The sequence below is a fragment of the Microchirus variegatus genome, assembly GCF_963457635.1.
Source record: "Microchirus variegatus genome assembly, chromosome: 12".
NCBI classification, from domain to species: domain Eukaryota; kingdom Metazoa; phylum Chordata; class Actinopteri; order Pleuronectiformes; family Soleidae; genus Microchirus; species Microchirus variegatus.
The window spans coordinates 28149458-28166256 of NC_139813.1; the positions used below are offsets into that span (position 1 = coordinate 28149458).

General features: G+C 42.9%; 1 protein-coding gene across 1 annotated transcript in view; it reads left to right on the plus strand.

Annotated features, from left to right (window-relative positions):
- myt1la (myelin transcription factor 1-like, a) overlaps window positions 1-16799 on the plus strand; it is a gene marked incomplete at both ends in the record, with an annotated part of 43958 nt that overhangs the window by 26171 nt on the left and 988 nt on the right. The window contains 10 exons of the mRNA XM_083898870.1: window positions 3176-3456; window positions 3827-4051; window positions 4160-4284; window positions 5352-5483; window positions 6583-6666; window positions 8426-8647; window positions 8767-8858; window positions 10526-10629; window positions 10833-10976; window positions 14837-14899. Of these exons, the coding sequence (XP_083754996.1) occupies window positions 3176-3456; window positions 3827-4051; window positions 4160-4284; window positions 5352-5483; window positions 6583-6666; window positions 8426-8647; window positions 8767-8858; window positions 10526-10629; window positions 10833-10976; window positions 14837-14899 (1472 nt within the window). The remainder of the gene's footprint in view (window positions 1-3175; window positions 3457-3826; window positions 4052-4159; window positions 4285-5351; window positions 5484-6582; window positions 6667-8425; window positions 8648-8766; window positions 8859-10525; window positions 10630-10832; window positions 10977-14836; window positions 14900-16799) is intronic.

Here is a 16799-nt window from a genome sequence, read left to right on the forward strand (position 1 = left end):
CTCGCCAAAGAGCTGGAGAAATATTCCAAGACCAGCTACGACTACAGCGGCTACGACGGCCAACACGCAGCTGCCGCCGCCGCGCTGCCGCCGCCGCAGCTGCCGCCACAGGCTACGGCAAGAGAGGCCTGAGCGCTAAGAGCCATCACGGACGAGACACGTCGCCGAAGGGCTTCGATGGTGAGCAAAGTGAAACCTTCTTCTCAAGGCCACCAGGGGGCGACATTTTTAACGTTTTCTGACTTATTTTTCTTCATATATATAGATTTTTATATTTTATAATCTCATGATTTTAAATTCTCTTCATAATTCTGACTTCTTATCTCAAAATCTTGAATATATATCCTATAATTATGATTTTTCATGTCACTATTTCAACTTTTCCGCCTAAAATTATGACTTTTATCTTATAATTATTATTTTTTCCAGCATAATTTCAGATTATAATCTCATGATTTGAAATTCTCCTTAAAATTGCGACTTGTTATCTCATAATTTTGAATAATAATAATAATTCCCTACTTTTTTTAATCTCAACTTTCCCCCCAATAATTATGACTTATATCTCAAACATATTTAAGTCATGATTTCAGATTATAATCTCATGATTTGAAATTCTCTTGATTATTCTTATCTCATTATGTTGAAATTTAATCTCATTATCATGACTTTTTAGGACATAATTTCACAATTTTTTCTTATCTCATAATCTTGAACAATAATAATTCCCTACTTTTTCTTTAACTTTTCCCCTAATAATTATGACTTTTATCTCATTATTTAAAACTCATAATTTCAGATTATAATCTCATAATCTAGAATATTAATTCAGACGAATGTCACGATTTGTAACTTTTTCCCAGACAATAATGACTTTATGGACTCATAATTGACGTTCATTGTGTTCTCGCTGTTCTTCTCGAATAATATCATGAATAACCACCAGGGGGCGACATTCACGTTTTTCTTGAGGCATGAAACTTCTTTTCTAAACGATGTTTGTGAACGTGTTGACGTGCGTGAAAATACAACAAAACTCAAAAGGCTTGAAAAACGGGGATTTTTCCGGGATTATTCTCACATTTTTCCGTGAATCTCAAACTATTTAACGTACGATGTTTACGTTTACGTTAGAAACTGAGAAATTCTTCGTAAACAAAAAGCTGCTCGACGAACCGACCGAGGGAATTCTGAACGTTTGTCTTTTTCTCCGCGAGAACATTTTGTTCCTGACGCGCACACACACACGCACACACACACACACACACGCACACGCACACACACACACACACACACACACACACACACACACACACGCACACGCACACGCACACGCGCACACGCACACGCACACGCACACACACACACACACACACACACACACACACACACACACACACACACACAGTTTATTCTCTTTGTTATCGCTCTGCCAGTGTTTTCCAGCTCATCATGGCAGCAGAGTTGTGGAGGAGGAGGAGGAGGAGGAGGAGGAGGAGGAGGAGGAGGAGGAGGAGGTGCAGATGGAGGGATTGATCACCACGGTTACGGTTACTTTAAATGACATCAACAGGATTAAAAATCCAATTTGTTGGGGACTATTTTTAGCTGTGGATTAATCCAATATAACTGTCTTTAATTTACAGAAGTGTAAATTAATTCATTAGGAAGTTCTTTCTATAATTGTTTTCATTCATAATTTCAGGTTTTAATCTCATGATTTTAAATTCTCTTTATAATCACGCCTTCTTATCTCATAATAATCTTAAATATTTTTCCCTTAATTATGACTTTATGTCTCAATTTGACCTTTTTTTTCCCTTAATGATGACTTTTCATGTATTTTCCTCTATAATTATGAATTTTAGCTCATAATTAAAATCATATTTCACTCATAATTTATATCATCAGTTATAATATCATGATTTTTAATTCTCCTAATAATAAGGATTATTCTTATCTCATAATCTTGAATATATAACCCTTAATTATTACTTTTCATGTCACTATTTCAACTTTTCCCCTTTGATAATGACTTTTATCTTATTTTTTTGTTTCCACTCATAATTTCAGGTTATTATCTCATAATTTTAAATTCTCTTAATAATTATTTTTTTATCTCACATATGAAATTTAATCTTATTATGATGAATTTTTAGGCCATAATTTCACATTTCTTCCTTAATGAGGACTTTGTTTCTCATCATTTCTTATTTTTTTTCTCATAATTTCAGGTTTTAATCTCATAATTTTAAATTCAACTTCTCATCTCATAATCTGGAATATATTTCCCTTAATTATGACTTTATACATCTCAACTTTCCTCCTCCTAATAATGACTTTTATCTCATAATTAAAATATTAAATAAAATAAATAAAACATATTTAACTCATAATTTCAAGTTATGATCTCATAATTTTAAATTCTCTTAATAATTATGATTTTTTTAAATCTCATTATGTTAAAATTTAATCTCATTATTATGACTTTTAAGGCCATAATTTCACATTTCTACCATAATGAGGACTTTGTATCTCATCATTTTTATTTTTTTTTTAATCTCATAATTTTAATTTTTCCTTTTAATATTGACTTCTTATCTCATAATCTTGAATATATATCTCTTAATTATGACTTTATACATCTCAACTTTCCTCCTCATTATGACTTTTATCTCATAATTAAAATATTAAATAAAATGAATAAAACATATTTAACTCATAATTTCAGATTATGAAACTCATAATCTTGAATAATAATTCCCTATTAATGTTAAAATTGTAACTTTTCCCTTAGAATTATGACTTTTATCTTATTTATTTGTTTCCACTCATAATTTCAGGTTATAATCTCATAATTTAAAATTCTCTTAATAATTATAAAAAAAATTTTTTTTTTAATCTTATCATGTTGAAATTTAATCTCATTATTATGACTTTTTCGGCCATAATTTCACATTTCTTCCATAACGAGGACTTTGTATTTCATAATTCTTAATTTTTTTCAGGTTATGAAACTCATACTCGAATAATAATTCCCTATTAATGTTAAAATTCTAATGTTTCCCTCCTACTGACTTTTATCTCATATTTGACATTAATTGGCTCATAATTATTCTTATTATAATTATTTTTATTATTATTTATAAACCCTGTGTCTTTGTTTCCGTCTCAGTGAAGCGCTTCTGTAAGACGTCCAGTCCGACGAGCAGCACGACGAGCAGCTACGCTCCGAGCAGCAGCAGCAGCCTGAGCTGTGGAGGGGGCGGGGCAGGGGGCGGGGCCGGAGGAGGGGGCGGAGGCAGCAGCGCCAGCAGCACCTGCAGCAAGAGCAGCTTCGACTACACCCACGACATGGAGGCGGCGCACATGGCGGCCACCGCCATACTCAACCTGTCCACCAGGTGTCGGGAGATGCCGCACGCTCTGGGCGTGAAACAGGACCTGCTGGCACAGGTGAAAGGGGGCGGAGCCACGGGGACACCGGCAGGTGTCAAATAACCATTTAAAGTGATGTTTTGTTTTGTTTTTGACTGAACACAAAATAATCTCATAGAGAAAACCAGTGATTTTTAGCTCACAGGGACACAGGAGCTGCTGGTCCTCTGCTGCCTCGTGTGGTCACTTTTTTGAAGTCTAAATGAAATATTTTAAAAGCCGAATTCATGAAAATCAGACATTTGAACTTGATGATGGAGGCAGCAGTGGACCAGCAGCTCCTGTGTCCCTGAGCTAAAATCACTGGTTTTCTCTCTGGACTTTGGTGTGGCAGAGTGAGTGAAGGTGAGGATGTCTGACAGTAAACATGACGTTTTGTCTCCGTCAGAGTCCGGTGGACGACCTGGACGACAGCGGTGCGGTGGACGTGTCCGGTCAGCCCGGGGGCCCCGAGGGCAGCGGGACGGTGCTGACCCCCCTGCAGCCCATGTCTCCCCAGCGTCAGGCCCTGCTGAGCAGCCGCTGCTATCAGCTGAGCGAGGCCGACTGCTGGGATCTGCCCGTCGACTACCCCAAGATCAAACGCCTGGGCGACGAGCAGGAGCACAAGGAGGTAAGAGGTCAAAGGTCAAAGGTCAAAGGTCAAAGGTCAAAGGTCAAAGGTCAAAATCACCACGACGACCTGAACCTGAACGAGACGTTTGTTTGTGACGCGTCGTAGTCGGTGTATTTCTCGTCTCTGCACCAGAGCGACGACCTGGACCCTTTCCAGGATCTGCTGGACGAGCCGAGATATCAGAGCGAGGCCACGACGCCGTGTAAAGAGAGTAAGAAAGAGCTGATGACGTAAGGAAAACACAGTTATTCTGTTATAAACTGACTTTAAACACTAAACCATCATCTAATCTACATCAGAACATGTTCATGTCTTTATCTTTAACTGTTAAACAGACTTTAACAACAGGAAACTGACGTTTATAAACCACTCACTCTCCCACACCAAAGTCCACTGAAACTACAACTAAAATTACTACTAAACTACTACAAAAATTACTCCTTAAGTACTACTAAAAGTACTCCTTAAGAACTACTAAAAGTACTACTAAAATAACTACTAAACTACTACTAAAAGTACTACTAAACTACGACTAAAATTACTCCTTAAGTAATACTAAAATTACTCCTTAAGAACTACTAAACTACTATTAAAACTACTACTAAAATTACTCCTTTAGTACTACTTAAAGTACTTCTAAACTACAACTAAAATTACTCCTTAAGTACTACTAAAAGTACTCCTTAAGAACTACTAAACTACTACTAAAAGTAGTACTTTAAACAGGAAACTGAAGTTAGTAAACCACCCACTCTCCCACACCAAAGTAACTCACTCTCCCACACCAAAGTCACTCACTCTCTCACACCAAAGTCACTCACTCTCCCACACCAAAGTCACTCACTCTCCCACACCAAAGTCACTCACTCTCCCACACCAAAGTCACTCACTCTCCCACACCAAAGTCACTCACTCTCTCACACCAAATTCACTCACTCTCCCACACCAAAGTCACTCACTCTCCCACACCAAAGTCACTCCATCACTCCATCACTAACTTACAATGACTGATTCTGTAAAATTCGGCTTTTAAAAACCTTCATTTAGATTTATTTTAGTGACACAAAGTGACCACACGAGGCAGCAAAGGACCAGCAGCTCCTGTGTCCCTGTGAGCTAAAATCACTGATTTTCTCTATGGACTTTGGTGTGGGAGAGTGAGCGGTTTACAAACTTCAGTTTCCTGTTGTTAAAGTCTGTGACGTAGTCATCGTAGACTTAAACTGACGTAGATTCTCTTTAGCTAAGCTAAGCTAAGCTAAGCTAAGCTAAGCTAGCGTCTCTCTGTCTCCTGCAGATTATCCAGTTGTCAGCTCTCAGATAAGAGCGTCCGTGGGATGATGACGGCAAACTCTCAAGAGCTGAAGTGTCCGACGCCCAGCTGTGACGGCTCTGGACACATCACTGGAAACTACGCCTCCCACAGGAGGTACAGTGAACTGCACCTGGAGCAAAGACAGTAAAGTCTATTGTGTCTTTTTTTAAACGTGTCCCTCTGTCCGTCCCTCTGTCTCCGTCCCTCTGTCTCTGTCCGTCCCTCTGTCTCCGTCCCTCTGTCTGTCCCTCTGTCCGTCCCTCTCTCCGTCCCTCTGTCTCCGTCCCTCTGTCCGTCCCTCTGTACGTCCCTCTGTCTGTCTGTCTGTCTGTCTGTCTGTCTGTCTGTCTGTCTGTCTGTCCCTCTGTCTCTGTCTGTCCCTCTGTTTGATCTCTCTGTCTCTGTCTGTCCCTCTGTCTGTCTGTCCGTCCCTCTGTCTCCGTCCCTCTGTCCATCCCTCTGTCTCCGTCCCTCTGTCCGTCCCTCTGTCCGTCCCTCTGTCTCCGTCCCTCTGTCCGTCCCTCTGTCTGTCTGTCTGTCTGTCCCTCTGTCTCTGTCTGTCCCTCTGTTTGATCTCTCTGTCTCTGTCTGTCCCTCTGTCTCTGTCCGTCCCTCTGTCTCTGTCCGTCCCTCTGTCTCCGTCCCTCTGTCCGTCCCTCTGTCTCCGTCCCTCTGTCCGTCCCTCTGTCCGTCCCTCTCTCCGTCCCTCTGTCTCCGTCCCTCTGTCCGTCCCTCTGTACGTCCCTCTGTCTGTCTGTCTGTCTGTCCCTCTGTCTCTGTCTGTCCCTCTGTTTGATCTCTCTGTCTCTGTCTGTCCCTCTGTCTGTCTGTCCGTCCCTCTGTCTCCGTCCCTCTGTCCATCCCTCTGTCTCCGTCCCTCTGTCCATCCCTCTGTCTCCGTCCCTCTGTCCGTCCCTCTGTCTGTCTGTCTGTCTGTCCCTCTGTCTCTGTCTGTCCCTCTGTTTGATCTCTCTGTCTCTGTCTGTCCCTCTGTCTGTCCGTCCCTCTGTCTGTCCGTCCCTCTGTCTGTCTCCGTCCCTCTGTCTCTCTGTCTGTCTCTGTCCCTCTGTCTCTCTGTCTGTCTCTGTCCCTCTGTCTGTCTCTCTCTCTCCGTCCCTCTGTCTCTGTCCCTCTGTCTCTGTCCCTCTGTCTCTGTCCCTCTGTCTGTCTCCGTCCCTCTGTCTGTCTCCGTCCCTCTGTCTCCGTCCCACAGTCTGTCCGGTTGTCCTCGTGCCAAGAAGAGCGGCATCAAAATCGTCCACAGCAAAGAGGACAAGGACGACCAGGAGCCAATCAAGTAAGGTTTCTGTGCGAGGGGGGCGGAGTTTATGTTAATTCATCAGATTTAAAACAACAATTCACTCATTCATCTGGACATTTTTTCTGACTCATCCCATGATCATTTTTTAATGACTGAACATCTGGTGACACCTGTTGGCAGGAGGTGGTACTGACTCAGCTTCCTGTGTGCTTTTATTGTGAAAGGCTGTGTCTCAAAAACACTCTGAGGGAATTTCTTCAAACGTTCACTTTGACTCAAACTGTTCAGAATTTAAAGGTCAAAGGTCAAAGGTCAAAGGTCGCGATGACCTTAAATATGACCTGAATCCTTTCAGACGTGGTTTAAACATTCACTGAATCTTTAGATGTGATAAAAAAATAACAAGTGTTTTTTGAAATACGATGTTATCACGATATTTAAATAACTTTTAATTATAATTAATTAACATGAAACATCCCAGCTCATACTGATCATGTCACTGCAGAGGGCGCTAAAGAGCAGGAGGAGGATACGATATGATCATGATATTCAAGTTGCGATCTGATATTATCCTAATATGATATTATCGAAATTATAGTTAAACGATATTTAAATCACAATATGATATTATCACAATATTTAAGTCACAATACGATATTATCATGATATTTAAATCACGACACGATATTATCACAATATTTAAATCAAGATACGCTATTGAAATCACAATACGATATTATCATGATATTTAAATCAAGATATACGATACTATCCCGATATTTAAATCACAATACGATATTATCACGATATGATATTATCCCGATATTTAAATCACGACACGATATTATCACAATATTTAAATCACAATACGATATTAGCACGATACAATGTTATCACAATATTTAAATCAAGATACAATATTATCATGATACTTAAATCACTATACGATATTATCACGATATATTATCACGATACAATATTATCACGATACGATATTATCACAATACGATACTATGCTGATATTTAAATAAAGATACGATATTATCACGATATTTAAATCACGATACTATCATATTTAATCAAGATACGATATTATCACAATATTTAAATCACTTCACGATATTATCACGATATTTAAATCACTATACGATATTATCACGATATTTAAATCACTATACGATATTATCACGATACTTAAATCACTATACGATATTATCACGATATTTAAATCACTATACGATATTATCACGATACTTAAATCACTATACATCACTATACTATCACGATATTTAAATCACTATACGATATTATCACGATACTTAAATCACAATATGATATTGTCACGATACTTAAATCACTATACATCACTATACTATCACGATATTTAAATCACTATACGATATTATCACGATACTTAAATCACAATATGATATTGTCACGATACTTAAATCACTATACATCACTATATTATCACAATATTTAAATCACTATACGATATTATCACGATATTTAAATCACTATACGATATTATCACGATACTTAAATCACTATACATCACTTTATTATCACGATATTTAAATCACTATACGATATTATCACGATACTTAAATCACTATACATCACTATATTATCACGATATTTAAATCACGACGCGTTGAGACCTTGAGACTTTCGTACACAGACCTACAGACGCTGCCGTCTTGTGTCTTTTATATTAAACCCTATGTTTTCTGGTCCGTGCAGGCCACCGTAGTTTCCCCCGACACCTTGAGTGACGCCTCTGTGTTTGTGTCAGGTGTCCGGTCCCGGGCTGCGACGGTCAGGGTCACGTGACGGGGAAGTACGCCTCCCACCGCAGCGCCTCGGGCTGCCCCCTGGCTGCCAAGAGGCAGAAGGACAGCTACGTCAACGGCTCGCAGTTTGTCTGGAAGTCCGGGAAAACGGACGGGATGACGTGTCCGACCCCGGGCTGCGACGGCTCGGGACACGTCAGCGGGAGCTTCCTGACGCACCGCAGGTCAGGACGGCGGCCATCTTTGAATTTTAAATCCTTCCTGCAGCAGCTGATGGTTGTTTGATTTTTAACGTTTTTAACGTGTGTGTGTGTGTGTGTGTGTGTGTGTGTGTGTGTGTCAGTCTGTCCGGCTGTCCTCGAGCCACCTCGGCCATGAAGAAAGCCCGGATGAGTGGAGTGGAGATGCTGACAATCAAGCAAAGAGCGAGTAAAGGTACACAAATCACAAGAAGTCAATGAGGGAAAAATACTTGAGAAATACTTTATATGTAGTTTTCTGTTTATTTATGTCAGCCACCAGGGGGCGATGTTCACGCTCACTTCATAAAAGCTGTATCACCACTCACTCTCCCACACTAAAGTCACTCACTCTCCCGCACCAAAGTCACTCACTCTCCCGCACCAAAGTCACTCACTCTCCCACACTAAAGTCACTCACTCTCCCGCACCAAAGTCACTCACTCTCCCGCACCAAAGTCACTCACTCTCCCGCACCAAAGTCACTCACTCTCTCGCACCAAAGTCACTCACTCTCCCGCACCAAAGTCACTCACTCTCCCGCACCAAAGTCACTCACTCTCTCGCACCAAAGTCACTCACTCTCCCGCACCAAAGTCACTCACTCTCCCGCACCAAAGTCACTCACTCTCCCGCACCAAAGTCACTCACTCTCCCGCACCAAAGTCACTCACTCTCCCGCACCAAAGTCACTCACTCTCCCGCACCAAAGTCACTCACTCTCTCGCACCAAAGTCACTCACCCTCTCGCACCAAAGTCACTCACTCTCTCACACCAAAGTCACTCACTCTCCCACACCAAAGTCACTCACTCTCCCACACCAAAGTCACTCACTCTCCCACACCAAAGTCACTCACTCTCTCATACCAAAGTCACTTACTCTACCACACCAAAGTCACTCACTCTCTCACACCAAAGTCACTCACTCTCCCACACCAAAGTCACTCACTCTCCCACACCAAAGTCACTCACTCACTCACACCAAAGTCACTCACTCTCCCACACCAAAGTCACTCTCACACCAAAGTCACTCACTCTCCCGCACCAAAGTCACTCACTCTCTCGCACCAAAGTCACTCACTCTCTCGCACCAAAGTCACTCACTCTCCCGCACCAAAGTCACTCACTCTCTCGCACCAAAGTCACTCACCCTCTCGCACCAAAGTCACTCACTCTCTCACACCAAAGTCACTCACTCTCCCACACCAAAGTCACTCACTCTCCCACACCAAAGTCACTCACTCTCCCACACCAAAGTCACTCACTCTCTCATACCAAAGTCACTTACTCTACCACACCAAAGTCACTCACTCTCTCACACCAAAGTCACTCACTCTCCCACACCAAAGTCACTCACTCTCCCACACCAAAGTCACTCACTCTCCCGCACCAAAGTCACTCACTCTCTCGCACCAAAGTCACTCACCCTCTCGCACCAAAGTCACTCACTCTCTCACACCAAAGTCACTCACTCTCCCACACCAAAGTCACTCACTCTCCCACACCAAAGTCACTCACTCTCCCACACCAAAGTCACTCACTCTCTCATACCAAAGTCACTTACTCTACCACACCAAAGTCACTCACTCTCTCACACCAAAGTCACTCACTCTCCCACACCAAAGTCACTCACTCTCCCACACCAAAGTCACTCACTCACTCAGCAGAGGACCAGCAGCTCCTGTGTCCCTGAGAGCTAAAATCACTGGTTTTCTCTATGGGCTTTGGTGTGGGAGAGTGAGTGGTTTACAAACTTCAGTTTCCTGATATTATATATATATATATATATATATGTATACATATATATATATATATATATGTATACATATAAAATAATCAAACCTTGTGGTTTTTGTTTCCAGGTATTGAAAACGATGAAGAGATCAAACAGCTGGATGAAGAAATCAAAGATTTGAACGAGTCCAACAATCAAGTGGAATCAGACATGATCAACCTGAGGACACAAGTGAGACCTTTAACTATTATACATCTGACCTCTATACTGTGTATACTGCCCCCTGGTGCTCTGGATGAGTATTGAAATGTCCAGAGCAGACGTTAATCCAGACATTTTCCACTTTCCCTCCTGCAGTAAAAACATGTCACACAGAGAAGATCTTAAACGTTCAGTCTGAACACGGAGAATGTTTCATGTCTTAATCCCGACAGATTACCACCATGGAGACGAACCTGAAGTCGATCGAGGAGGAAAACAAAGTCATCGAGCAGCAGAACGACTCGCTGCTGCACGAGCTCGCTAATCTCAGCCAGTCGCTCATCAACAGTTTAGCGAACATCCAGCTGCCGCACATGGTGAGACTGAGCCAGATTACAGCTGTTTACGGGATTAGAGAGGAACTGGGGGATTAAATCAGATTAGAGCTGTTTATGGGATTAGAGAGGAACTGCGGGATTAAGTCAGATTAGAGCTGTTTATGGGATTAGAGAGGAACTGCGGGATTAAGTCAGATTACAGCTGTTTATGGGATTAGAGAGGAACAGTGGGATTGAGCCAGATTACAGCTGTTTTTACCGGATTAGAGAGGAACTGCGGGATTGAGCCAGATTAGAGCTGTTTATGGGATTAGAGAGGAACTGTGGGATTAAGTCAGATTAGAGCTGTTTATGGGATTAGAGAGGAACTGTGGGATTAAGTCAGATAAGAGCTGTTTACGGGATTAGAGAGGAACAGTGGGATTGAGCCAGATTACAGCTGTTTTTACCGGATTAGAGAGGAACTGCGGGATTGAGCCAGATTAGAGCTGTTTACGGGATTAGAGAGGAACTGTGGGATTAAGTCAGATTAGAGATGTTTATGGGATTAGAGAGGAACTGCGGGATTAAGTCAGATTACAGCTGTTTATGGGATTAGAGAGGAACAGTGGGATTGAGCCAGATTACAGCTGTTTTTACCGGATTAGAGAGGAACTGCGGGATTGAGCCAGATTAGAGCTGTTTATGGGATTAGAGAGGAACTGTGGGATTAAGTCAGATTAGAGCTGTTTATGGGATTAGAGAGGAACTGTGGGATTAAGTCAGATAAGAGCTGTTTACGGGATTAGAGAGGAACAGTGGGATTGAGCCAGATTACAGCTGTTTTTACCGGATTAGAGAGGAACTGCGGGATTGAGCCAGATTAGAGCTGTTTACGGGATTAGAGAGGAACTGTGGGATTAAGTCAGATTAGAGATGTTTATGGGATTAGAGAGGAACTGCGGGATTAAGTCAGATTAGAGCTGTTTACGGGATTAGAGAGGAACAGTGGGATTGAGCCAGATTAGAGCTGTTTATGGGATTAGAGAGGAACTGCGAGATTGAGCCAGATTAGAGCTGTTTATGGGATTAGAGAGGAACTGCGGGATTGAGCCAGATTAGAGCTGTTTACGGGATTAGAGAGGAACTGTGGGATTAAGTCAGATTAGAGAGGAACTGTGGGATTGAGCCAGATTAGAGCTGTTTATGGGATTAGAGAGGAACTGCGGGATTAAGTCAGATTAGAGCTGTTTACGGGATTAGAGAGGAACAGTGGGATTGAGCCAGATTAGAGCTGTTTACGGGATTAGAGAGGAAATGTGGGACTGTAGCATTCAAGAAGAAGAGCCAGATTAGAACCCTTTACGGGATTACCGAGTGAATGTGTGACTGTATATTTAAAGAATAGCCAGATTAAAAGTATTTACGGGATTAGAGAGTGAACGTGTGACTGTCGCTTTAAAGAAAACAACAACAACAACAACAACAACAAAACAGCCAGATTAGAGTTTTTTGGGGGGATTACAGAGGAACTGTGTGACTGTATCTTTAAAGAAGAAGAGCCAGATTAGAGCTGATTACGGGATTAGAGAGCAAATTTTTGGCTAACTTCCTGTCGGTTACTAACGTTAGCTTTAACGTATCGATAAACCGTTGTTGTAATCCGTGTCCTCACAGATTATCTTGCTTTTTACGTCCAATTACGTGATAAACTTCCTGCCTTGTTTCAAAGCCTTGGTTATAAAACTGTGGTACGAGCGTGAGCGCCCTCTGGTGGTGACTGTTTGTCCTGTAGCGACACTCAGATATTTTCCTCATCTGCTTCTTTCTGTTTCTCACCTTCTGTTTTATTTTTAAGCAGCAGTTCACTTTTATTCTTCTTCTTCTTCTTTTCCCATAAAGACAAACAGCCTCACTTTCACTTCCTGTTGCTGTTTTGACCTCATTTTTCTCTCAGTGCAGATAAAAGAAGAAGATTTCTACGTCACATGATCACGTCTTTATCTTCACTGTTAGACAGACTTTAACCACTCACTCTCCCACACCAAAGTCCATAGAGAAAACCAGTGATTTTAGCTCACAGGGACACAGGAGCTGCTGGTCCTCTGCTGCCTCGTGTGGTCACTTTGTGTCACTGAGGTTAATTTGAGTGAAGGTTTTTAAAAGCTGAATTCACTAAAATCAGTCATTGTAAGTTAGTGATGGAGGCAGCAGTGACTTTGGTGTGGGAGAGTGAGTGGACTTTGGTGTGGGAGAGTGAGTGACTTTGGTGTGGGAGAGTATGGTGACTTTGGTGTGGGAGAGTGAGTGACTTTGGTGTGGGAGAGTGAGTGACTTTGGTGTGGGAGAGTGAGTGGACTTTGGTGTGGGAGAGTGAGTGACTTTGGTGTGGGAGAGTATGGTGACTTTGGTGTGGGAGAGTGAGTGACTTTGGTGTGGGAGAGTGAGTGACTTTGGTGTGGGAGAGTGAGTGGAATTTGGTGTGGGAGAGTGAGTGACTTTGGTGTGGGAGAGTATGGTGACTTTGGTGTGGGAGAGTGAGTGACTTTGGTGTGGGAGAGTGAGTGACTTTGGTGCGGGAGAGTGAGTGACTTTGGTGTGTGAGAGTGAGTGACTTTGGTGTGGGAAAGTGAGTGACTTTGGTGTGAGAGAGTGAGTGACTTTGGTGTGGGAGAGTGAGTGGACTTTGGTGTGGGAGAGTGAGTGACTTTGGTGTGGGAGAGTGAGTGACTTTGGTGTGAGAGAGTGAGTGACTTTGGTGTGAGAGAGTGAGTGACTTTGGTGTAAGAGAGTGAGTGACTTTGGTGTGAGAGAGTGAGTGACTTTGGTGTGGGAGAGTGAGTGGACTTTGGTGTGGGAGAGTGAGTGGACTTTGGTGTGGGAGAGTGAGTGACTTTGGTGTGGGAGAGTGAGTGACTTTGGTGTGAGAGAGTGAGTGACTTTGGTGTAAGAGAGTGAGTGACTTTGGTGTGAGAGAGTGAGTGACTTTGGTGTGGGAGAGTGAGTGACTTTGGTGTGAGAGAGAGTGACTTTGGTGTGAGAGAGTGAGTGACTTTGGTGTAAGAGAGTGAGTGACTTTGGTGTGAGAGAGTGAGTGGACTTTGGTGTGGGAGAGTGAGTGACTTTGGTGTGGGAGAGTGAGTGACTTTGGTGTGAGAGAGTGAGTGACTTTGGTGTGAGAGAGTGAGTGACTTTGGTGTAAGAGAGTGAGTGACTTTGGTGTAAGAGAGTGAGTGACTTTGGTGTGAGAGAGTGAGTGGTTTACAAACTTCAGTTTACACAAGGAAAAGTCTGTCTAACAGTGAAATAAAGACGTGAACGTGTTCTTAAGACATCGTAGACTTAAACTGACGTAGATTTAATTTCATATATTTCCAATAAAGGGCTGAAAACTCAAGTTTGTAAACCACTCACTCTCCCACACCAAAGTCACTCACTCTCCCACACCAAAGTCACCATACTCTCCCACACCAAAGTCACTCACTCTCCCACACCAAAGTCCACTCACTCTCCCACACCAAAGTCACTGCTGCCTCCATCACTAACTTACAATGACTGATTTTAGTGAATTCATCTTTTGAAATCCTCCGTTCAGATTAACCTCAGTGACATGAAGTGACCACACGAGGCAGCAGAGGACCAGCAGCTCCTGTGTCCCTGTGAGCTAAAAATCACACGTTTTCTCTATGGGCTTTGGTGTGGGAGAGTGAGTGGTTTACAACAACACGAGACGTGAACATGTGACGTAGATATCGTAGACTACGTAGAGATATCAAACGTCTCACTTTAAGCCCGTTTTATTTCTGTAGCTCAGACGTCACGTGCATTACAATTCCGCCACACGGGGGCGCTGTGTTTTAGCGTGTGAAGCCTTTGCAGCCGCCGGGCTAACAGACTTCTCTGTGCACCCTCTCCTGTAGAGACCGCTGCCACAGAAAGAGGCTGCGGTTAAACATAACTGCTGTTTACAGCGGCCTCACAGAGTAAGAACCAGTTTATCCTTCTGTCTCCACCTCCACCCTGCTGTGATGCTGTGCTCCCTCACAAACAAATACCAAGACGAATACATTATTTTCATTTAATTACACATTATTTTCAGTTAAAGTTGAAGCTAAAACCAGAGTCAGATTTCCAAACCTGGAGACGGAGCTGCTCTGGAATCAGAAAAAAAAATTGTCGCGCTTGTTTCAGCTGAAATACGAAGACAAAAAACATCATTTCTTTTACAACCAATCCACTCACTGTATTCAGCATACGTCCCCCTCGCTACGTATATAATAATATATCGCACTGCAGGACGTAAACCTTCAGGTGTTAAATTCAGCTGAGAAAACAGAAATGTCGTAAACAACAACGGGCCGACAGTCGAGCCTTGAGGGACGCCACATGTAAAAGCCTCTGTTTCTTTGCACAGGGACGCCATTGAGCCAAAATCTGGTCTCTTAGCTTAAAGTTAGCGGTGCCGTGTGTCCGTCCGTCCACAAACATCAGACTGGTTTTGTCCCCCTTCAGGACGTAAACATCGGGACATCACGTCTTTGGAGAAAGCAGAAATGACAATGTTATTATAATATAATGTTGTCGTAAACAAGACTGGGCCTGAAACCGCGCCTTGAGGAACGCCACGCGCGACAACCAGTGTTGACGTTCATTAAACTCTTTTTGTGCAGCTAATGGCGCTAACGTGCGGTTACGGTAAACGGTGGTGAGGTGAGCTCATTACACAAGTTCTGCTTTCTTAACTGAAAGCTGGAGGTGCCGCGTGTTCATCCACCGCCGTAAACATCAGAATTCTGCGTATATAACACTCTCTATGTCTGGACGTTAGCCTTAAAGTGTGGAATCAGGTTATTTCTTTGGATGCTAATGTGACGTAAAGTTATTGTAAACAACAGTGGGCCTGAAATGGAGCCTTGAGGAACGCCAACATCATTCATCGACTTGTCTGCTCTCTCTGTACGTTTAAATTAACGCAGACGTCATCCTTATGGTGTGAGTTACTAGCATGAAAAAGCAGAAACTGCGTAAATAACAACGGGCCGAGACTTGAGCCTTGAGGGACGCCACATGTAAAAGCCTCTGTGTTTCTTTGAGACAAAATCTGTTCTCTTAGCTTAAAGTTAGCGGTGCCGCGTGTCTGTCCGTCCGTCCGTCCGTCCACCACAAACATCAGACTAGTTTTGTCCCCCTCGCTACGTAAAGCAAACAACACTTCGGGACGTAAACCTCGGGACATCACGTCTTTGGAGAAAGCAGAAATGTCGTAAACAACAGTGGGCCTGAAATCGCGCCTTGAGGAACGCCACGCGTCACAACCAGTGTTAACGTTCATTAAACTCTCTTTGTGCAGCTAACGAAGCTAACGGCTATCGACTCGTCTGCTCTCTCTGTACGTTTAAATCAACGCAGACGTGATCCTTATGGTGTGAGTTACTAGCATGAAAACGCGGAAACTGCGTAAATAACAACGGGCCGAGACTTGAGCCTTGAGGGACGCCACATGTAAAAGCCTCTGTGTTTCTTTGAGACAAAATCTGTTCTCTTAGCTTAAAGTTAGCGGTGCCGCGTGTCTGTCCGTCCGTCCGTCCGTCCGTCCGTCCACCACAAACATCAGACTAGTTTTGTCCCCCTCGCTACGTAAAGCAAACAACACTTCGGGACGTAAACATCGGGACATCACGTCTTTGGAGAAAGCAGAAATGTCGTAAACAACAGTGGGCCTGAAATCGCGCCTTGAGGAACGCCACGCGTCACAACCAGTGTTAACGTTCATTAAACTCTCTTTGTGCAGCTAACGAAGCTAACGGCTATCGACTCGTCTGCTCTCTCTGTACGTTTAAATCAACGCAGACGTGATCCTTATGGTGTGAGTTACCAGCTTGA